This window comes from Balaenoptera borealis (assembly GCF_965194805.1).
Source record: "Balaenoptera borealis genome assembly, chromosome: 12".
Taxonomy (NCBI): domain Eukaryota; kingdom Metazoa; phylum Chordata; class Mammalia; order Artiodactyla; family Balaenopteridae; genus Balaenoptera; species Balaenoptera borealis.
The window spans coordinates 48,297,735-48,322,004 of NC_138869.1; the positions used below are offsets into that span (position 1 = coordinate 48,297,735).

At 42.5% G+C, this 24,270-nt stretch overlaps 2 protein-coding genes across 11 annotated transcripts in view; one reads left to right on the forward strand and one right to left on the reverse strand.

Annotated features, from left to right (window-relative positions):
- LOC309608508 (uncharacterized protein) overlaps window positions 1-24,270 on the reverse strand; it is a gene marked incomplete at its 5' end in the record, with an annotated part of 555,765 nt that overhangs the window by 30,996 nt on the left and 500,499 nt on the right. The gene's annotated exons all lie outside the window — the stretch shown is intronic.
- Window positions 1-24,270, forward strand: part of MOBP (myelin associated oligodendrocyte basic protein) — a 53,375-nt gene that overhangs the window by 14,133 nt on the left and 14,972 nt on the right. Inside the window, exons 3-5 of one of the 2 annotated variants that reach the window (XM_082348794.1) lie at window positions 7,068-7,277; window positions 7,583-7,872; window positions 16,561-16,780. In XM_082348794.1, the coding sequence (XP_082204920.1) occupies window positions 7,072-7,277; window positions 7,583-7,838 (462 nt within the window). In that variant the 5' untranslated portion in view covers window positions 7,068-7,071 and the 3' untranslated portion in view covers window positions 7,839-7,872; window positions 16,561-16,780. The remainder of the gene's footprint in view (window positions 1-7,067; window positions 7,278-7,582; window positions 7,873-16,560; window positions 16,781-24,270) is intronic. The other variant, XM_082348795.1, reaches the window with a different exon arrangement.

The window sequence follows — 24,270 nt, forward strand, 5'->3', positions numbered from 1 at the left end:
GCCAGAATGTGGTCACATAGGGAGTTGTATATATTTAACTGGGCATATCATGCTGCCAAACAAAATCAGGGTTTGTTATTGAAGGGCAGGGCAGATATTGGGTAGTCAGTAATCATACTGGCGATTATGAGTTTTCTATTATTATTATTATCATTACTATATGATTTTGTTGAGTTTACATAACTTCTTCAGGTTTCAATTTCCTCATCTCTAACATGGGGACAGTAGAGACTACCTGGAGGGTTATATTGGGAATTAAAAATGACAGATATAAAGCATCTGGAGCATAGTAGGTGCTCAATAAATAGTGAGGGGAGGTTCTTGTTCTCCCTTTGGTTCCTCTCCTTCACTTCCTTTTTCTCCTTCTTCAAATACCTGCCTCACTTTCCCCTCCTCTGTAGTTTTAGAGTATATGGAGACATCTGAAAAGCCTAGAAGAAATTATATTTTACAGTTTCAAGTTCAGTCACCTTTTTTCTCTTCATCCTGCCAGACAGTTTATAATTATATTTGCTTTGCAATTAGGTAGTATAGTTTGTGAAAACATCATGTAGTGTTTATAATGATTTGCTTTTAGCCACGAAAGTAAATAGTGATGTCTTTACTTCATTAAGCATTTAATTAATGCTTAAATTAAATGTCATGTGAGATACATAAAGAGCGTGTCTGAAAAAGTCAATAGAATTAGGTCAAATGAATTTGAATGAATTCTTAGTGAAAGGAAAATGGAGTTTATGAAGCAAGTTATTTGTATTTGGTAGTGCTAGGTTCTTCACCTACTTTATTTTATTTAATACTATCAAAGCCCCTATGAGTTAAATGTTATTATTATTTTTTATTCCCCTCTATTATGGACTGAATGCTTGTGTCTCCCAAAATTCATATGTTGAAATCTAATCCCCAGTGTGATGGTAGTTGGAGGTGGGACCTTTGGGAGTTGATTAGGTTATGAGGGTGGAGACCTCATGAATGGGATTAGTGCCCTTATTACAGAGACCCCAGAGAGCTCCCTCACTCATTCCACCATCTATGAACCAGGAAGTGGGCTCTCACCAGACACAGAATCTGCCAACACCTTCATCTGGGACTCCCCAGCCTCCAGACTATGAGAAATAAATTTCTGTTATTCACAAGCTGCCCAATTTATGGTATTTTTTTATAGCACCCAAACTGAGGCAGACACCCTCTTTTAGGTGAGAAAACTGAGTATATTAATTCAGAATTGTATTTGACTGTTTGTAGCTGAAATAATAGTGGTTTAAACAAGGTAGAAGTTTGTTTCTCCTGTAAAAGGTGGTCAGTGTTCAAGGATCCAGGCCTAGAACCACTGTCATCAAGGATTCAGGCTCCTCCAGCTTTGTGCTCCGCCAAGTGGCTTTATCTGCAAGGCTGAGCTATGATCCAAAAATAAATCACTAGATTGTAGTTTGTGCCCAAGAATAAACTGCTAGATTGTAGCTTGTTCACATTCTTATCTTCCCTAGATAATTCCAAATTGTTTCTGGAAATACACAGTCTTTCAAAGCACACATGGAACATTTAAAAACGTTGACTGTGAAACATGAAGCTCAACCAATATCAGAGTCATTATCATACAGACCACTCTCTGACCAGAATGCCTTAAAATCAGAAGTCAATGTAATAAAAATAACTTCATACACTTGGAAATTTTACAACAGATTTTTTAAAATAATTGATGAATCAAAGAAGAACTCATTCATATTTAAAATGAAGAGAAAATGAAAATTTTATGTTAATATTGTGGTATTCAGCTGAAGTCGTATGAAAAGGTTATGGTCATAAATGCATATGTGAGAAGAGTTTGTCTCAAGAATACGTAAAAAGCACAAGAACATAAGCCTAAAGAAAACTGAAAAAAAGAAATAATAAAGGCACTCAGAAATTAATGGACTAGGAAAAAAATGAACAAAGACAAGCAGGAAACCCAAGAGCTTGTTTTTGAAAAGAATCGTAAAGTGGATAAGTTCTGGCAAGATTAATCAAGAAAATGAGAGAAGATGCAAATATATGATATAAATCATAAAGGGGGCTGCAACTATAAATTTATCACATATTTTAAAAGCTATAGGAAAATGCTATGAGTGACATTACATCTACATCTATAAAACTTTATTTAAAAAATGAATGATTTTTCCAAGTATATAATTTGAAAAGTATGTAAGGTATGGTCTGACTTTTTATTAACTATATATTTACATGTAAATATTCTCAAGGCAAAAAATATGTTCAAATATTTTTAAGTGGTTAACTATGAGATAAGAATTTAGGAATTTTTATCATTTTCCTTCATCCAAGTTTTTAAATTCTCAACAGTGAATAAGGTCTTAAAACCTACTAAGGACTGGTGAGGGAGGGACAGAGGAAGCACCCATGGGTCACACTCCCCTCGGGACCCTGCCTGAGTTTACATTGCAGCCCCCCACTGTGAGCCTCTGTGCTCTGGCAGGAGGTGCTGGCCACCATACTGTCCTGATGTCTCCACACTCCATCCTCTACCATTCCTTTCTTCAGGGAGCTGTTTCCCCAACTTTCAGTCTTTTTCACCCTGGGACACGGACCCATGCACTTCTGCAGCCTTATCCCATCCTTGGGCCCACCTCCAGTTCCCCAAAGTCCAGGCTGGTCCCATCGCCTGGACACCTGCTCCCTGGAGAGGAGGGCTGAGCACAGGGAGCTCAGACCGTGTTGAGCCTGGTCAGACAGCACCAGATGCTGGAGTCACAGGGACCTGGGTTCAAATCCCCGTCTGCCTCTTACTGGCTCTTTGAACTTGGTCATATTCCTTACTTATCTCATCTTTAGTTTGTTAATGATAATGCCATATTAGAAAAATGAGGTAAAGTATATAAAACAACCACCATATAATAGGGCCTCAGGAAATGTGAATTATTTCTTCTGCCATTAGTTATTTGCCTGTAGTTACAACCAATTTACTAGGAAGCCTGGTATGGTGGGAAAAGATGGCTCGTGTGTATGTTGCTATGGCTCAGCATGTGGACCTTAGCATTTCTAAACTGGGGCATGGTGTGGGGCAGAGTTGGAGGGGAGTATATATAACCAATTACAATGTACCCCAAACTAAACGTGGTACTTCTGCTACCACAGGCAATAGTAGCCAGAGCCTTTCCACTGACTGTAAACATTTTACTAAAGGAAGGGGGGAAATGCTATGTTAAAGCTGGGTGAATTTTCAGCTGTTTAATCTAGAAGAATGTCAGGGTTCCAGGGCAGAGAACTGCTTTCCCATTAGAAACACATGTGATGAGTAACAAGCAGTTAGGCTGCTCCCTGCTGGGCACGGTGGGCGAAGGCATAGAGTAAGGAGAGTTGCCAGGGAATACTTTGAGAACTTTTCCCTGATGCGCTGGGGAAGAGACGGCTGGGAGGGGGTCTAGATAGGCGTAGAGTGGGCCCAGGCATCTTGTCAGGTGGGTGGGAATTGAGAATTCAGTCAGAGCAGAAATTTAGAGTCACAGGAGACTTAAAATCTCCCTCTTACCCCCTGCCGGTCATTCATAAAAATTTGGGGCAAGTGCTAGATTTTCTGTTATTTGTGATGAGTGTCTGAGCAATCTGGGGAAAGATGACCCCAGAAGGCTGGAGGAATTAGGGATGTCCGAGTTGCCTGTGAAAAGCTGAGTAACATCATCTCCATGTGCTGGGAGCCTAAAGAAATGACTCCTGCTTGTTAGTCCTGGAGAGTTTCATTTCATTATTTCCCATGGGAGCAGAAACTTGAGCTGGACTTTGCCACATGTGCAGGGTTTGGTAGGGCTTTGGCAGATCTTTAGGGTCGTAATTGCAATGAATCAGACCCTAAAAATCAACTTTAGTTTCTCATTGGTCTAAAAATGCTTGTTTGTACAAAGCATTTTTTTATTTGTTTTTTTTTTTCTTTTGATATTGCTGACCATCTCCTCCTCCTGCAAATTTGGAGATTTGTCTTCTAAGAGTCTGCTACTCCTCCCACCTCCCTGGCTGCCCCCTGCTGCTCCTTCTTCCCTAGCTCTTCTTCCTGGAGCTTGAAGGTAGGCCCACTACTCCTCCTGGGAGCCTTCCCTGGCCTGGCTCCTCACTCAGCTCACACCCAGCACATCCACTCCCAAGGCTGTGTCTCTTCCATGAGGTGAAGGACCCTCGAGCTGACAGCTCTAGCTCCTGAGTTTCGGATGCCCATTTCCACATGGATGTCATGAGCGCCTTAAATTCATGATATCCCAGACCAATGAGATGATGTCCCTCCCTCTCATCTATTCAGACTCCTGATCAGCTGATGGCATGACCACACTCCCAGTCACAAGGGCTAGATCCTTCGCAGTGATGGGTAACTCCTGTGCTACCTCATCACCTGTGTCCTGGCACTGCCACCTCTCCCACCCTGCCCTGCAGACCAGGTGGGCTCTCAGGTGGACTGCAATTCACCCTTCTGTATCTTTGCTTAGGAATCAACTGTTCCCAACCTTCCACAAACCCTTATCTCTGCTCTCCAAATCTCAGGGCCAGATGTTTCTACCCATGTTTTACCTGCTTCCCCAGCCCAATGTATGGCCCCGCTCTTGTGGACTCTCCGTGCCATTGTCTCAGCACATTCTCATGCTCCACAGCATCGCTTCCTTGTACTGCACTTACTAACATCTATGCAACATTCCTCCATCTACAGGATGTCAGCAGGATGTTTAGCTGATCCATCCCCTCAGTCTCCTCAGAGACTTGTACATGTTTGGGCTCAATAGATGGGTTTTGTGGCCATGAGTACACCATGTGCATCCTTGCCCATCTTCCCAGCTGGTGGATACTTTTCTTGGGGATGGGACTAAACATGATTCAGCTTTGCGTCCCCTACAGAGCCTGAGCACTGTGCCTGGCACAACCTAAACATATCATAAATGCTGAAGTGGATGCTTGAAGGTAACCCTATTAATCATTTAGTATTTATTGTACCTTGAAGAACTCTAACATTAAAAGTTTTGGATAAAGCAGATGAGCCTATAAGAGAAACTGAGACGGAAGGGCTAGAGATGGAGGAAGGAATCTAGGAGAACATGGAGTGACAGGACAGGGAAGCATTTACATGGAGAGAGAGATCGAGGAAGAAGACGGCTGGTACGGCAGCATGGAGGTCTTTATGAGAACCACGTATCTTTGGGAGGTAGGAACAGAAGCCAGATTGGAGTGCACTGAGGGGGAGGAGACGTAGAAATGGAGAAAAAGAGTGTTGATAACTTCTCAAGAACATTGCCTATAAAAGTGAGGAGTTATAGAGAGGAAAAGAGACATGAAAGTGAGATTCAGAGAGGATTCTCTTTCAAAATGGGATATTCATGAGTATGATTAAGAGCTTCTGAAGTAGGGAAGACTTTCTGAACTAAAATATAAAACCCTGAGTAAGAACTAGGAAACTTAATTACATTAAAAATTAATTTTTTGCATGATAAAAGCAGGTGAAATATTGGGAAAGAGCATTTGCAACATACATAACAGGTGTAACATATAATATGGACTCTACAGACTGAGGTGCAAAAGGATGTATTTTCTTCTTATAACTACACTCAACTTGCTCCTCAGCCCTCACTTCTATCTGTAGCAGAAGACAACCCTATCAAAAAACAAAAAAGTTACACAACATTATAAATCAACTATACTTCAATAAAAAACAATAGAAACCAACCAACAAACAAAAAATCAAAATATCCCCTCAGAGTAACTTAGTTGTTTTTAATGTATTCATCCTTAAAACCCAGATCATCTTCTCTGTCTTCAAAGAATCCATCCCCTTTTCATGGTTTCCTTTATCTTTGTACATACTTCTGTTTGTCGATGTCACCGTGTCTTGTAATTACATACTGCACGTCTGTGTGTACAACTTGACCTTGAGTTTGTTGAGAGGAGGGATATACTCAGTGGCCGGTATATGCACATTACCTGTGTATATTTGTAGACTCTTGTTGGTTAATAGTCATTTAAGTCCCCTGTGTGCTTCAATGTTTTGGAGTGTTAGGTAGGACTATTTCTGCATGTGTCACATTTCCACAAAGGATGCTGTAGTAATTAAGTTTTTACCCGCCTTTCAGAATATTTCAAGAATCAAAACTCTCTAGTCTCTCCTCTTCCTCCTCTTACTTTTCCTTTTTAACTGAGGTAAACAGTAAAATGCACAAAAATTAAGTGTAGAGCTCACTGAATTTTTACATATGTATACACCTGTGTAGTCATCTCCCAGATCAAGATCCAGAACATTTTCCGCCCCCAGCAGGCTCCCTCCTGCCTCTTCTTAGTCAGACCCCACCTCCTCCAAATATAACTATGTTCTGATTTCTAGCACCATGCACTAGACTAGTTTTGCCTGTTTTTGAACCTCATATAAATTGAATCATATAGCGTGTATTCCTTTGTGTTTGGCTTCTTTTGTTCGACATTATGTTTGTGAGATTCAAACATGTTGACCTGTGTCTTACAGTCTGTTCTTTCTCATTCTGGTGTAGTATTTCATGGTATGAATAGAGATTATGCTTTCAATAACAAAGCTTTCTTGGTTTTTTAGAGAAACGGCCATTCCTAAATCTAGAATATTATTTTGCCATAGATGTGTTTGGCTTTGTAATATTTTTTCCTGTCCTAAGTGGGTGGCTAACACATAAGGGAAAAAAGAGTCCATTTTCAGAAAACATGATTTAAAAATACACAAATAAAAATGAACAAACTCTTCCCTTATATTGCCTAGGTACAAACTCTTAGGTGTAAGATAGGCTACAGGGATGTATTTGTACAACACGGGGAATATAGCCAATATTTTGTAATAACTGTAAATGGAGTGTAACCTTTAAAAATTGTATGTAAATTAAAAAAAAAAGAACAAACTCCTAATTGAGTTCCTCTCCATAGAGCTGGGCAGGAAACTGACCTTCCAGATTCAGGATGGAGGATAGCTCTGAATGTTAACTTGGACCATGGGAGTAGCAGGGAATGCGTTCCTGGAGTAGAAAGCTCCCTCACATGAATGTGCTGTTTTATGTCTCCCCACCTCCCCCGGCATCACTGATTTCCAGTGAGATGAGTCAGAAAGTGGTTAAGGAGGGCCCCAGACTCTCCAAGAACCAGAAGTTCTCGGAGCACTTCAGCATACATTGCTGCCCGCCGTTCACCTTCCTCAACTCCAAACGTGAGATTGTGGACCGCAAGTATAGCATCTGTAAAAGTGGCTGCTTCTACCAGAAGAAAGAGGAGGACTGGATCTGCTGTGCCTGCCAGAAGACCAGGTGAGTGGTCTGCGCTGCCACCTGGCGCCTGGGCTGGGCCTTGGCCTCTGTCTCTCAGCTCCGAGTTCCCCCTTCCTGCTCTACTCTGCGATGCTGGGCTGAGGCTCTGCAAACTGCGCTTCCCCCAATCCCCTGACAGTCGGCTCCCCGTTAGGCTCTGCCATTGGAAGGTACTGGAGGGAGACTGGAAGGTGGGGCGGGGGGAGGAGCAGGGCTGCCTTCCTATTTCCAGCTCCTGTCAGCATCCCTTAAAGCAACAGAGGAGAGCCATTGCTCCAGCCTGCAGCTTCTTTTGGCCCTCTCAGCACCAGCCGCCGCGCAACGTCCCCTCAGAGGCCCAAGCGCCAGCCAGCTGCACCCCCCGCGGTGGTCAGAGCACCAGCCAAGCCACGGTCCCCTCCGAGGTCCGAACGTCAGCCACGCCCCCGCCCAGAAGTCCGACCTCCACCAGCCAAGCAGCGCCCCCCTCAGAAGGCCAAGCAGCAGCCGCGCAGCAGCCCCCAGAGAGGGCCAGGCACCAGCCGTGGGGGGTCCCCCAAGAAAGCCTCTAGGTTCTGGTAACACCATCTCTTCCCTTTTGCTCCCCAGCCCTAAGGTTAGTAGCTGCTTCCTGTGTTTACTAACAATAGGTTATCTCAATGGCCCTCCTTCAGCCTTACCAAACCTGTGTAATCAATTCCCTGCATTAAATCCCCTTGTTTGAAACACCTAGTGTGGCTTCTGTTTTCCTCATAGCCACTGTTGGTACAATACTTCAGATGGCAGCACCAGTTGCTTCCTTTGCCTAGTAGGACTGGAAGTGATTAATTTATAAATTCAGAGTATGGACAACAGTAACAGATTGAATAAATGAGGCCCTCGATTCCTGTCCCTCAGAGAGAGAAGGAATGGTGACTCTAAGGGCTATCTGTGTATGTGCAAAAGGAGAGGTTCAGCCAGTTCATCCATCCCTCCTCCCAACACACTTCATCTGATGTTAACTTCAGTGGCAAGATCATTCATTCATTCATTCATTCAACAATCTTGATTGCGTATGTATAGAGTTCCACATCCTATGCTGGGGGATGGGAACGTGGCCAGAACAAGCCAGGTTGTTTGCGATTCACCAGAACCAAACAAGAAAATAGGCAGTCACAGTGTAGGGTTAAACGCTCTAATACTCTCATAATCAGTATGTGCATTGGGCTATGGGAGCCTGGAGAATGGCTCTGCCTGTCTGGGGCTTCACAGAAGTTAGGTTAGAATAAGTAGAGGATAAAAGGGGATGTTGCCTGTAGAGAGAATAGGTGAGCCAAAGAGCATATGTTTATCAGCTCCATGTGGGGAGGTCAGCCTTTTTTTTTTTTTTTTTTTTTTAATAGACTTTACTTTTCAGAGCAGTTTTAGGTTCATATCACAGTTGAGCAGAAGGTACACAGACTTCCCTTATACTCTCTGCCCACATGCACGGCAGGCCAACTCTTTAGTCCTTTTAGTATTTGAAAATGAACCTGTTTTATAAGTTAACAATGGATATAAATTGTATTTGGGATTCTCATATCTACTTTGATGCTCAGAACCTGCATAGCACATAATAGTGTATGCATGTCTCATGATGTTTACAGATTTAGTATGTAGAAGAATCAATTGGGGAGCATGTTAAAATGCTCCCAGAGAATCTAATTCCTTGGGTCACTTGTGAGGTTCTAGGGATCTGCATTGTCAACAAGCAATCAACCCACCCCCGGGGTAGATCAGGTGAGGTTAATTTGGGAAGGAAGTAACAGACTGGTGAGTGACTGGTAAGTCACTAAAACTGTAATAGGAAGTTGTGCATCAAGTTACCTGGTCGTTAATTTATGCCTTCCTGAGGGGCCTGAGTAATAAGGTCCTAGGACAGCTAAGCTTTGATATATGGAAGTGGTTAGGAAATGTGCAGAGCAGAGGAAATTAATTGTATATGAGGCATGTCATCTATGGTGGTGGCTTCATGCCCACAGTCTCCAGTGAGCTATGTGATGGCTGTTTGGGTGGCTGGGAGTTGAATGAACCAGGACATGGAAAGGAGATGGAAGACAATGAAAGCCAATTTCATCTGAGCCACAGATTTGTCTGGATTCAGCCTTGCTGAATTCACTTAAACTCAAGAGATATTTTAGTGTTGGTGTATTTTGACTCCCTCAGTTAACCATCCTCGGTGGGTATCAGGGAAGACACCTCTATAGTCTGTCATTGCCTCCTCAGCTGTCGTCCCTTCCCTGGGACCAAGGGACCTGACAGGCTCCATTCATAATGTCCCACGACATCACAGATGCACCATCTGAGCCCTTCCTACGATACTCATTCTCCCTTCTCAGGTTCCCAAAGGTCCTAAGGTAATGCATTAGAGACATTGCTTCGCCATGCTGTATGCGGTATGCATACATACTCTATTGACACTAAGTGACTGTCCTAAATCAAAGGGGTGGGAGGAAGATTAATGGGAAAAAATTCACTCTCAAGCAGAGCTACTAAATTACATGTGAAGAAAGGGTCAAAAAAGTTTTCCTGAAGCAGGCTTGCTTTCTGAAATGGTGCCATTCTTGAGGTCTGACCCTTTGAGGTCAAACAATTTTGACAAAGGACTTTTGTGTCCTTAGTAACTCCCTTGGATACATCTTTTCAAAAACCAGTGAATATTTAAATCTTAGAATCCAACAGGTATGATTCCTTGCATGCTGATTGAACATGGCAGCATTCTCATATTTGATGGAAAGAAACCATGGCATCTCCCTTTTAGTTTGTTTTACTCTCAGTTCTTCAAGGTTTTAGGATTTCACAGGTCATCCCGGCCTTTAGGGTTAAGACGTGTTTCCTGAGCTGAGACTCTTCTGGCTCCTTGGTGCTCTGCTTTCAGGAGCTAAGATCTGTGGTTTTCTGAAAACTTCTGTGGCTGCGGCTTTGAGTGACTAATTTGGGGCCAGTCACACATATGTGAGCAGTACTGTGTGTGCCTTTGATGCGTTCTTTCACAGCATTGTCTTGTACAAACTGAGCCCTGCACACCGGAAGCCTGGAGGACCAATCTATTTCCACATGTATTTTCAAGCCTGGTCATCGAGACCACGTGCACAGCACTGCACCAAACTCTGGGCAATCAGGGGGGATGATGTATGCCCCTGGTCCAGCTGCTCAGATGGTATTTACGAGTGGCCCATCTCTCAGTGCTGCTGCTGTTCCCCTGAGTAACAACCCTGAGCTCGGGAGTTAGCCCACAGTCAGTGGTCGCACCTGTATATAGTTTTCGGTTTGTTCGCAATGACCAGGACTGCCAAAGAAAAATGCAATTATAAACATTTACATACTTGAGAAGCTAGGATTTACTTCAGAAGAGCGCCGACCCATGAGCAATTACTGCGAGGGGTCCGAGAGTATGCACTAACAGACCCAGGCTCCGGGGCCAGCTGCTAAGTTTCAGGCTCTTAGATAGAGGTAGCCTGCCTGCTTTTCAGGTCTGCAGACCCAAACTTATTCCAGACACTTTCTATGATGTGACTTGCCCTCCTTTTGTCTTTCCTGATGCCAAGAGGTACATTGTGCATTTTCACCTTCCAGAAAACCAGAGAGAATTCTCTTTCTTTGTGCAGGATTGGGTAAACTAGCCCTTCCACTTCTCTTGAATTTTCCATCTTGGTCTTCTTTATGAGTCCCTCTTTTTCTGGCAACACTTCACCTTGGGATCCTCTAGGGTTTTATCCTGAGCCCTCTCCTTGATTTTGCCTTCTGTTTTTTTTTTTTTTTTTTATAATTAATTATTTATTTTTAAAATTTTTATTAGAGTATACTTGATTTACAATGTTGCGTTTGTTTCTGCTGTACAGCAAAGTGAATCAGTTATACATATACATATATGCCCTCTTTTTTAGATTCTTTTCCCATATAGGTCATTATAGAGTCTCTTATGGTTTTATGTTTTTTTTCAGTTGTAAATATATATACACTTTTTTAATATTCTTTTCCATTATGGTTTATAACAGGATATTCAATATAGTTCCCTGTGCTATACAGTAGGATCTTGTTGTTTATCCATTCTAAATGTAATAGTTTGCATCTACCAACCCCAACTCCCAGTCCCTCCCTCTCCCTTCCCCCCCTCCCCCTTGGCAACCACAAGTCTGTTCTCTATGTCTATGAGTCTGTTTATGTTTTGTAGATAGGTTTGTTTGTGCCGTATTTAGATGCCACATATAAGTGATATCATATGATATTTGTATTTCTCTTTCTGACTTACTTCATTTAGTATGATACTCTCTAGTTGCATCCATGTTGCTGCAAATGGCATTATTTCATTCTTTTTTTATGGCTGAGTAGTATTCCATTGTATATATGCACCACATCTTCTTTATCTATTCATCTGTCGATGGGCATTAGGTTGTTTCCATGCTTTGGCTATTGTGAACAGTGCTGCTATGAACATAGGGGTGCATGTATCTTTCTGAATTATAGTTTTGTCCGGGTATATTCCCAGGGGTGGGATTGTTGGATCATATGGTAATTCTATTTTTAGTTTTCTGAGGAACCTCCATACTGTTTTCCATAGTGGCTGCACCAACTTAACATTCCCACCAACAGTGTAGGAGTGTTCCCTTTTCTCCACATCCTCTCCAGCATTTGTTATTTGTAGACTTTTCTTATGGTTTTAAATGTAACCGGCAGGGTGATGACTTTTAAACCTTATTCCAGCCCTGGCATTAAACTCATATATGGGCCTGATTGCCCAGCAGATCAACGTGGATGTTATCAAACTCAACTTATCTCCACTTGACTTCTTTCCCATGAACACTCACTCTTCCTCTTATCAACAACCTCAGCAAATAACACCAAAGCCCCTCTAATCAGCCCCACTGGAAACCTAAGCCCCACCCTGACTTCCAACCTCTTGAGATACACACATCCCTGCCAATTTTACTTTCTAGAATTTTTTTTTTTTTTACCATAACTTAAAGTACATTAAGAGCTGATGGGAAAGGGTGCAGAAGTGAGGGTGAGATTGGAAACAAAGGAGAGGGGATGGAGATCGTGGATAGAGTGAGAGAAGCAAGGCTCCTTCATAGTACGTGTGGAGGGACAGGCCAGTGATGGGAGCAGGAAAAGCCGTTTGGTTTTGCAAAATAGAGAGAGACCCATTAAATGGTCGTTAAGGGGACTTCCCTGGCAGTCCAGTGGTTAAGACTCCGTGCTTCCAATGCAGGGGGTGTGGGTTTGATCCCTGGTTGGGGAACTAAGATCCCACATGCCTCGCAGCCAAAAACTACATAAATAATAAAAAAATTTTGAAAACATTTAAAAAAGGATGAAGGCAAGTCATACCCCAAGGATGAAAGAGCTGGAGGTCTGAGAAGGTTAGGGTAGGTTTAGAACACCAGTGACCAGGCCGTGAGGCTGTGCTGAAGGCTTGCTGAGCTCTGCCTGATGGAGCTGCATATGAACCATCTGTTCTTTCAAAGGTTATTCTCCAATGAGGGAAACAAATTGCCATCTCTGAAATCACCAATGGAATCATCCAACTCCACATCAACCGTCTGCTTTTCTTCCAACTTGCTTTGTTAAGTGTCCCCATAGCAACTGTTCTTAAACTTCACCAGGCGCTTCTGGTACTCTGAGCCCTGGTTTTTCCTTCTCCATCCATCAGACTCCTTTCCCCGCTCCCCCCCCACCCTGGTAGTTTGATTTAAAAAATGTTTCAAGTTATCATTATTTATTTATGAATTTAAATTATTTCCTTATGAATTATTCAATTTATTTAAAGTAAAAAAACAAATGGAAACAATTTACCAATTTCTCTCCCCCTGCACCCCTGCCTCTGTTCTCTGTATCTATGAGCTTGTTTTTCATTTGTTTGTTTGTTTAGATCCCAGATATAGAAGAGATCCTATGGTGTTTATCTTTCCCTGACTTATGTTACTTAGCACAATGCCCTCGAGGTCCATCCATGTTGTTGCAGATGGCAAGATTCCATTCTTTTTTACAGATGAATAATGGTTTGTTGTATGTGTATATACATATCACAGTTTCTTTATTCACTTATCCACTGATGGACACTTGTTTCCATATCTTGGCTATTATAAATAATGCTGAAATGAACATGAGGGTGCATATATCTTTTCAAGTTAATGTTTTCATTTTCTTTGCAAAAATACCCAGGAGTGGAATTTCTGGACCGTATGGTAGTTCTATTTTTAATTTTTTGAGGAACCTCCATACTGTTTTTCACAGTGGCTGCACCAATTTACATTCCCATCAACAGTGCACAAGGGTTTTCTTTTTTCCACATCCTCACCAACACTTATTATTTCTTGTCTTTCTGATAATAGACATTCTAACAGGTGTGAGGTAATATCTCATTGTGGTTTTGATTTGCATTTCCCTGATGATTAGTGATGTTGAGCATCTTTTCATGTACCAGTAGACCATGTGTATGTCTTCTTTGGAAAAATGTCTATTCAGACTCCTTCTTTCTTCACTTTCCTCCCTCTCCAAATTAGAAACCATGGCCCAACATTTTAATCTCTCTCAAAAATACCTTACATTCCCCTACCCTTTGAATATCTATCTCATATTCTTGGGAAAACCTCCAGCCTTGTATGAATCCAACCATCTGCCTTCACCATGTCTGTTTCCAGGCAGTTTTGAGTATTACTGGGAAAAAACACAGCAGTGCAGTAGTAGTTGGGTGAAAGCAGGATTACGGTGATTATATCACTAAGCACTGTTTTCTTTTGGGAAGTCATAGTTCAGTTACCTGCATTCGGATAAAGGAGAAAGCCACGGACCATGACATGAAAAGTGTCATGTATGTTTGTGTAATACACAAGGCACATACACACACACACACGCATGCATACGTATATCAGGTTTACATGCATGCAGTAGAATTCGACATTTTCAGCAAACAGTTCTATGCACAGAGTCATGTAACCACCACCACAATCAAAATATAGAATACTTTCATCAACTTCCAAATTTCCCTCATACTTCCCCTTTGAAGTCAGTCCCCAAGCTCCTGACAACCACTGATCTGTTTTCTGTCCCTATAGTTTTGTCTTGTCTAGAATGTCACATAAATGGAATCATACAGTATGTACCCTTTTGAGTCTGGCTTCTTTCACTTAGCATAAAGCATTTGAGATTGAACCATGTCGTTGTTGCATGAATCAGTAGTTCTTTCACTTTTATTGCTGAGTAGTATTCCATTGTATCCATGAACCTATCAGAATTTTCCATTCACGAGTTGAAGGATATTTAGGTTGTTTCCAGTTTTTGGTAATTATGAATAATGCTGCTGTAAACATTCATGTGATTGTAAGTTTGCTTTTTCTTTGAGTAAATAACTAGAACTGGTATTGCTGGGACATATGGTAGGTGTATGTTTAAATAAATATAAAACTGCTAAATTGTCTTCCAAAGTGGTTGCACTACTAGCAAAGTGGTTGTATTCCTACTAGCAAAGTGGGATGCCCTGAATTCTTGTCAGCATTTGGTACCGTCAGCTTTAAAAATTTTACCCATTCTAATATTGTATGTCGTGGTACCTCACTGTAGTTTTAATTTTGTTTTTTTCTATTGACTAATGATGTTCTTTTAATGAGCTTATATATCATCCACCAAAGACATTTATTGGTGAAGTGTGTGCTCAATCTTTTGCCCACTTAAAAAAGTGGGTTATTTAATTATTATTGTGTTTTGAGAGTTCAAAAATATATTATCTGGATGTAAGTCCTTTATCAAATACATGTTTTGCAAGTATTTTCTCCCAGCCTGTGGTTTGCTTTATCATTTTCTTAATAGTGTCTTGTGAAGAACCAAAGTTTTAAACTTTGGCAAAGTTCAATTTATCAATTTTTTCTTTTATATATCATGTTTTTTGTATTGTATGTGTGCTTTTTGGATTGTATGGAAGAGTTCGTTGCCTAACCTAAGATCACAAAGATTTTCTCCTGGAAATTTAAAATTTTAAGTTTCACATTTATGTTATTATCTATTTTGAGTTAATTTTTTGGTAAATGGTGTGAGATATGGATTGAGGTTCCATTTTTTTTTTGCATACGGATATCCAATAGTTCCAGCACAACTTGTTGAAAAGATTCTCCACTGAATTACTTTTGCAATTTTGTCAAAAATCAGTTGACCATAATGTGTGCGTTTATTTCTGGACTTTCTATTCTGTTTCACTAATTTACATATCTTTTCTTTCATCAACTTGACTACTATAGCCTTACAGTAAGTGTTAAAATCAGTTTAGTGTAAATTCTCCAACACGGTTTCTTATTTTTGAAATTGTCTTTGGCTATTCTAGTTCCTCCACTTTTCCATAGAAATTTTAGTGTCAGTGTGTGAATTTCAACAATATATCCTGGTGGGATTGAATGGGATTATGTCAAGTTTATAAGTCAGCTTGGGGAGAACTGTACATGGTATATCTCCCCATTCATTTAGGTTCTTTTTGTTTTGTAGTTTTCAGCATACAGATCTCATACATATTTTGTTTGCTTTTTACTTAAGCATTTCATGCTTTTAGGTACTATTAAAAATAGTACTTTTTCAATTTCAGTTGTTCATTGCCAATATATAAAAACATATTGATCATGTATCCTGTGATCTTGCTAAACTCACTTATTCTAGTTTTTTTTTGGGGGTAGACTCTGGGATTTTCTACACTGACAATCATGTCGTCTGTAAATAGAGACAGTTTTATTTTTTCCTTTCTGATCTGTATGCCTAGTTTTTGTATATGGTTTAAACTGCTATTTCACTTAGAATATTTTCTTTTTAGAAAAATATTTTAACAAGATTAAGTCCTCACCAAATTGGCTTTTTGAATCATTAAAAGGAGTTAGAGCGGCTTCCCTGGTGGTCCAGTGGTTAAGACTTGTGCTTCCACAGCAGGGGGCACAGACTCGATCCCTGGTCGGGGAACTAAGATCCCATATGCTGTGCGGTGCAGCCAAAATATATTAAAAAAAAAGAAAGAAAGAAAGAAAGAAAAGAAGAAAACAAAAGCAATAATTATTGTACATAAAAACAGAAGATATTTTAAAGAATATCTTTCCTAGGCTCAGGCCAGGAAAAAAAATTATCATATTATTTTGGCCAGATATTTCCAGAATTGAGAAATTTCCAGAATTGAGATTTTAAGGCTGAGTTTAGCAGAAGAGTAATAACCACACAGGTAGTCTATAAATTTATAATTCTATTAACTGAGCATGGAGAAAGAGCACATCACTTAGTAACGCTGTGGATTTTTATGTTTCTCTTTGTAAACCAGATTGAAAAGGAAGACCAAACCGACCCCTCGGAAGAAGTGATGGAGGAGTTTCAAGTGAATGGACGGCCTCAGCTCCCGGACTCACTGCTTCTCGACCCACGTGCCCTGGGACAGTTTATCTGGCTTTGAATATGATGCAGGGGCAGACACCTGCTGATGCGGCCACAGCCGATGCCCATAGTCCCCATGGCGCGGGGGCCACCGGGCAGCCTGCCTGGAGGTGAGAGGGGACACCTCTGTGTGTTATACTCCAGGCAGTGGGTCCCAGCAGCAGCCCTCAGGCTCCAGAGCTCTTCTGGTCTCAGCTACAGACCTTTCTCCCCCAGGATGTGCACAGGTCTCCAGGATCTTTGGCTCAGGATGGCCCCAGTGCCAGCCCATGTGTTGTCTTCCAACCTCTAGTCCCCTCTGTCCCGGCATCCTGTTGCCTAGTCTGACTTTTAATCTTTGACCTCTTTCTTTGTAATTAATCCTCTACGTGGGTTCCTCTCTCCCCCTGTGTCCTTTGGTTTCCATTTGACCTCCTTAATCAGTCCTCTGTACTAGCTCACAGTCTGAGGCACAGCTGGCTTTGGGGAAGATCCAAGTTCTTTTGTAATATTAGGCTACCAAATGGTCCAGAGATGCAAGGAGATTCCCAGGGAGAGTATGAGCTGTCTAACTCCACATGTCAGAGGCAGTCGATGTGCTGTGTCAGGAGCTGAGAGGAAAGTCATGAGGAAAGAGTTCTCTCCCACTCCCTAGGCCCCTGTCTCCAGCCTCACACAGGGATTTGTGAATGTCTCCTCCTGATCCTCACCCTGGTGACAGCAAACCCTCTTACCAACCCATCTGGACAGTCTCAACTCCAGAACTAATTGCTTTGCAAAATGTGTAACCCTGGGTGAGTAATCTGGGCTCACGCACAATGCCCTGCCCACTTCCCCTCTCCCGAGGGCTCCTGGAGATGAGGCTGCTAAGAGGGCCCCTGCGTCCCACCCTCCCCACCTCAAGACACAGGCAATGGCCCCAGAGCACTTACAGAGAACCAGAGGGGTGCTCTGAGAGTTGCTGTTTTCAGGCCATAGAGCCCCAAATTCCTGAGAAGGGCTGAGGCCTGGTTCCCCTCCCCCTCCCCACTCTCCCTGGCTCAGCCCCTTTACATACTGTAGAGGAATCAGGAAAACTAGGAGAGGAACTTGGCCTTGGGGAGAGGATAACTAGGTCAAGGAAGGGGCGAGTTAGGCCAGTTAAGCAGTCCAAGACTTCCCTCCCTGTGTCTGAGGACATTCTGTGGTGTGGGGGGGTCTGAAGCCAATTATAATGGACCAGGGTTGGGGGTTGACTTCTCATCTCTTCTTTTTGATTTGCTCCCACTATCTACAGCCCCAGGCTCTGGAAAATGACTTTGATCTTGAGTATGGGCTCTCGATCAGGGCCACAGGAACTAAACCTCCACTCCACTCTGGTTCTACCACACCCGCTATACACACACACATGCTGGGGGTCATTGCCCCCAGGTTAGACAGAGGACCCTTAGATCACCTGTGTTCCTGTGGATTGGTGTGTGTGTGTGTGTGTGTGTGTGTGTGTGTGTGTGTTTGGGAACTTGGCTTTGGGAGAATATCTTTGGGCTCATTTTATCTCCCAGGCACAAATACTGGAGAGCCCCTCCAAGTCCAGGACCCTGACCACTGAAGCTGATGACAAGAAGACTGAACTCTAGCACACTCTCTTCAGGGGCTGACCTTGACTTTGGGTTCCACTGTGTAGCCAGCAGTGGCCTTGTAGGAGCCCCTCTTGGGCTACTTTCCCTACCCAGCTCAGAGGTGAGGGATCGAAGGAGAGGGGTGAGGGGATCCATCTCTCTTCAGGCTCCAGCGGGGTCCATTCCAGAAGCTCTTCCAGCTTGTTTTAAGCTGGCTGATTTGCTTATTGGCTTCTAAAGTTGGGATTGAAGGGTGGAGGAGGCGGGCAACAGACCCTCCTCCACTCCTCCAACACTTCTACTCAGGAGGCCCGTGGAGGGGAGGTGGAGCCAGGCCCCAACCCAAAAGGGTACAAAGCTCATTGTTCTTCCAGACTTGGTCCACTTCACTTGTGGCTCAGAAGCCCTTTCCCTACCCAGCAAGAGCACACTCTCTTGCCTCTTTCTGGTCTCTCCTTTTGTACGTGTAAACGATACGTTGTCATATCTATTCAGTGCTTGTGCCAACCTCAGGGCTCCGTTCTTGCTGTTTATTCTGCCTGTGACGTTCTGGCCCAAGATCTCTGTACTCGTGACTTCAGCTCAAATATCATTTCAGAGAGGCTTCCTTTGGAACTCAATGTGGTTTCCATAGTTACTCTCTATCCCATCACTCTAGCACTTATCACCTTATGGAATTATCTTGTTCATATGTTTAATTGTTTATGGCTTGGGTCCCCATCTCCTCCTAATGTAAACTCCACAGTTGCCAACACCTGTTTACTGCCGCATTCTAAGCTCCCAGCACTAGTCAGAACTCAATAAATGCTTGTTGACTGAATGGATGTTTGTTTGTTATTTTTTAAATAGGAATAATTTTCCAAAAGTTTAGATACTTTTGAGAAGTCAAAGGGGTCTATTGTGTTTAGCAACAAGGAATCTCATAGGGCAACGACCTTGAAGGGCGACCTTGTAGGGCATCCTCCGTGGGAGTCAATGGGAGGTGAGGAGAGGAATTTGTGAAGGTAGATGCAACTCCCTCAACTAAGCTCGACCATGAAGGGAGGCAGAGGATGGGGCAATAGCTGGAGTGCTCCATGAACCCAGTTGAAACTTGGGCCTTTTGAATGCTACTGGGAAAGAGGCAGCGGAGTGGGTGTAAGAGGAGGAGGAGGAGATAACTGATGGAGTCAGGGACTGAGGAGGTTGGCGGGAGGGATCTGGGACACAGGTAAGGAGATCAGGCATGGAGCAGGGGTTCCTTCTCATTGGAAAAAAAGGGAAGGAGGAAAGGAGAGCACAGATTCTTGTGGGTTTGCAGGAGCTAGAGGCAGTTCCTGCCTGTGGCTTTGATTTTCTTTTAAAGTAGGAGGTGAAGTGGCCTGTTCACAAATGGGAGTGGCGGTGGTGGCGGTGCAGCAGGGGTCAGAGATATGAGGACGGTGGAGAGGGTTATAAAGAAACCAATTTATCTAAGGTCTTTGAAATCTTCTTAAAAAAACCTGTCTCCAGATGACTTTCATTAATTAATTAATTTACAGCTCAAGGCAATATTGTGCCACTAAGTCGTTGCCTACAACTTCACATTTAAATGTAAATCTAAGATCTAAATCTGAGACCCATATGGTCTCAGATGGAAGATGTAAGAGTTGGAGAAAAAAAAGGCAGAGTCTAATCTTCCCAAGGAATACAGAATCATGAGGAAGCTTTCACTGTGGGAAGCTGCAAAAATGCTGACAGATCACAGCGAGATGGGGCTGTGCTGTGAGACAGTAATTTGCTGAGCGTCCATCTGGGCTGCTGTTCGTTCTCACACCAGAGAAATGTGAAAACTCATTCTCCCAGGAGAGCGTCTTGCCTGACTCCATAGCACATGTCTCGGCCCCATTAATAACATCACTAACAGGTACTTACTATCTCTGCTGAAATAAAATGAAGTGTTTTTAACAGACAAAGATGATGCTGTTGACCCAATAGTAGGGTGTATATTTGCAATTTGGAGGGATTTTGCATACTCACTCTTCTTATTTGTAACACAGGTACACACTTGCAAGAATGCTGGTTAAGAATACTGATAAAAATTTCTTTCTGTTGAGTATCAACTGTTATCTATCCCATACCACATAGTGTTTTATGTTTGTAAATGGGAGAAGTTGGTTATGGCCTCCGTGGCCATTGAAACCATGACCTTGACCTTATTGCTATTGTGTTGTGACCTAGAAGTTGCCAAACTGAGCTTGGTGGAGCCCTGGGGCACTCGAAGATGCCACCTTATGAGATGAGACGCATGTGGAGCTGACAGGGGACCAGGCTACCTCCATGTCAACTAAGGCAGCTTTCAGGGTCTATGTTGACTTCTAATTTTATATAGATAAAGGGTCTCACTGGGGTAAAAGAGTCCAACAAAATCCACTTTCACGGCTGAGAGCAAAAATTTTTGGGGGGGCGTGTCATGCGGCTTATGGGATCTCAGTTCCCTGACCAGGGGATTGAACCCGGGTCCTGGCAGTGAAAGTGCCAAGTCCTAACCACTGGACCACCAGGGAATGCCCAAACATGGATAGAATACTTATGTTAGTAATTTTCTAAGTGATTTCTTGAAGAGTGTATTCTTTGGCATCACATTGCAGGTTTGGGTTTAGTTGATGGGTATTTCAGTGACTACTTACTTCCTCTTAGGCAAGAGTTCACCTACCACCAAGGTGAGTGTTTTGACTTTTGATCAAGGTTTATGCAAAGTATGGATGAGCAAAAGAACATAGATTAGCAAACAGTCATGATAATTATTCCTACACTTTTCCTTTTAAGCAAATTTATGAAAAAGTGTTATATTCAGCATATATTATATTAAACCCCATCTGTTGTGCAAGCTACATTAACTGTATAAACTACGTTAGTACATAAAACAGGTTTGAGGAGAGTGGAGAAAGTGAGAGGCATCAGCTCAAGTGGTGGTCATACTTTATAGTAAATCAAATACCTATCAGATTTGAGTCATTTTGTTCAGAAAGATCTCTTAACAACAAAACTAATATCTAAGAGCGTTAACCTAATTACCAAAGTAACATTCACATTGGATTTTGAAGCACCTGAACTATCCCAAGTGTCCATTCATAACCTGAGGCTGTAAGCCTGGGGGAGCAGGTAGTGATATCTAGAGAAGCTCCTCTCTAGAACCCAAAGGTTGTATGTATTTTGTAGAGAGAGAAAGGTAGATAATCTCAAGTAATTAGGGTCAAGAAAGAAGGTACTTTCTTAGGGCAAGAGGATCTATGTTTCTAAAGTTTTCTTTAGCAAGGAGCTGTAAGCTCACCAGGAAGAAAGGTTGGGAATGTGTGGGTCCATGTTTGAGAAGGTGGCTGATGGCAGTGTTAGTGGTTTATGTGGTTTATATTTATGAGAGATATTCCTGATAAAGATAGGAAGTTAGTGGCATCAGCATTAGCTAAGCCAGCGCTCCCTGGAGAAAGTAAGAGCTCTTAGAGCCATTCTTTGTTAATGAAACCACACCAGGCCAATATTAGAGGCAGATATTTGATCAGATCCTGAAAATAGTCCTTTGGTCCAGGTGGTGATCCATGTACAGCCCTGTGTTGACCTCCAGGCAAGTCTGTTTGATGAATGATGAAGTGGAGATATCTTGATTGTGTCCACCATCAGGGAAGGTTGGGTAGTTTGTCATTCAGAGGGCGTGGGATTCAGTAGACATTTTGGCAGTTTTTCATCAAGTCATGCTTGCAGATCAGAGGGTAAAGTTTTTCCTGACACCTCATATGTCCCTCTACCCAGGTGGCAGCCTATTCACAACGCATTCACTTGTAGGCATGCCTCTTCCATAGCAAGAAGGAGGTGAAGAGCACAGTGGGGTCGAGGGCCCCAGTACTCCCAGGGAGTGTGCTCAGGGAGCCAACCTGTCTCCCAGGACCTCTCACTGATGGGACTTACTTCGTGATCTTCCTGGATTTGGTTTATTTCTGAGATCTCTGAAGTACACCAATCTTTGGGATTGCTATCTGCAATTTCTGTCTCTGGAAGGCAGCATCTCTCTTCTCTCCAGGAAGAAATCTTGATGCATCAAAAAGAAAAAACCTGGTGTCTTGGGCTTTTTTTCCCCACAAGGTGATCCAACAGATTTTTACATAATCTATCTTCACTATAATTTATCTTCTGTTTCTTGAATTCTCTGTGAATATCCCCTTCTGCAGCTGACAGCTTCTGTTCTTTCTCTCTGGCTTATAAGTTTTCTGAGTCAGACCCCTTAACAGAAGAGATCCTTAATGATCTCTATTGCCAGCTGCAAGATTTTGCATTTATTTTCAACTAGAGCTTTGGCTGCAAGCGGTGAAAAAAAAGAATCATTTTCCAACTTTTTTCTTCCAGCTGATGCCTTGCTGACACCTCATTATTTGGCTTGGAATGTAAATGGTGTCTGTTTTCTTCAACTTTTGTTAATGTGGATTTTGGTCGCATTTAACTTTCCTGACTTTTCGTCTTCTTACTGTGGTAATCTGCCAACCAAATCTCTATTTTTAAAATGATCCTGCTCATTTCATTCCCTATGATTTTCCTCCTCTGATGCAAAGATCATGATTAAATGGTTTTAGCTGCCTAGCGTATTTATTGAGAACTTCAACTCCATTATTTTTCTAAGCCACAGCTTCTTCCCGAGACTTGAGATCTTAAATGATTCGCTCACCCATCCTAGTGGGTAGGGCTGGGAACACAGAAAAAGCTAGGGGCAGAAGGGGACCACTCTGCCCCCGTCAAACTGCTACCCCTTCCTCTCCTTCTAGCTCCTGTCTTCCTTCCATCTCTTTCCCTCACTCATCTGTTTTCCCACAGCTTAAATTCACAGAAGATCTTGGTGTTTAGATTTTTAGCAGAGCTACTAACAATTTTATGCATTTTTATTGCTCTGGGTTTCACACTGTCTTTGCTGCCTTCTCCAGATCTTGTTCTTAGCTGCTAACTGAGATTCCACCCAAACCAGCACCACTATGATTCATGAAGGTCCCCAAGGTCAGGTGACCAAGAATGACCCTGAGAGGGGTGCTGACCCACATCCAGGTGCATTCTGGCTCCAGGCCTCTTCAATTCCAATTTTCTTTGCTTCCCCAAGTGGTCTGGTGCAAAGGTACCATCACATCACGCAGATGCGTTCTCTTGAGTTAGGATGGTTGCGTCATTGCTGAATCTACCTCTGTAACTTGCTTTCACCTACAGTTTTAATTTGCTGCTACTTTCATTGACTCAAGTCTCCAAAAGTCCTCAAATACTTGAATGCAGCTTCTCATGTGATACCTTCCCTTTTCTTCTGGTGTAAGTTTCCCTTCAGTGAGCTTTTGAAGTCCTCATAAGAGAGTCTCTGGAGTCCTACTGAAGAGTTGGGAGTATTTAGCACCAAACACGTGTGTGTGTGTGTGTGTGTGTGTGTGTGTGAGAGAGAGAGAGAGAGAGAGAGAGAGAGAGAGAGAGAGATTCTTCCCTTTTTGTGGCTTCTTTCCTTCTGCTGCTTCATGTGCTCTGGGGGAGGTTGTCTCCCTTCCTTCCATCCCTGATTCCCTGTCATCCCTGTACGCAAAATCATATGCAGATGGGAGGTACTGGGCTCCTGGCAGGGTAAACCCAGCGGTGCTCCTTGCCCAAACAGCATGAAGGTTTGGTTGGCATGTCATTCCAATTTCCTCTCTCTTTCGACTTGTGAAACTCCAGTTGCTATGAAAATGGAAAAGCTTTAGTGTACATGTATCACCCAACAAAGCTTTATAAAGCTGCTTCTTAAGGCAGCTCTGTTTTCTGAACACTTCTAACCCCTACTGGGATATAACTGACTTAGAACAGGGTTATACGGTGACTTTCTCATACAGGGAATTCATTAGGCCAATGAAATTGTTTAACCCAGGACATTATTTACACAGGGGAGAAAAATCAGGTGTGTGTGTGTGTGTGTGTGTGTGTGTGTGTGTGTGTGTGTGTGTATTTTCCCTTTCTAAATAGAGAACTCATTTTGTCTCAAAATCTAAGGCCCCATTTCAAATTTTTAT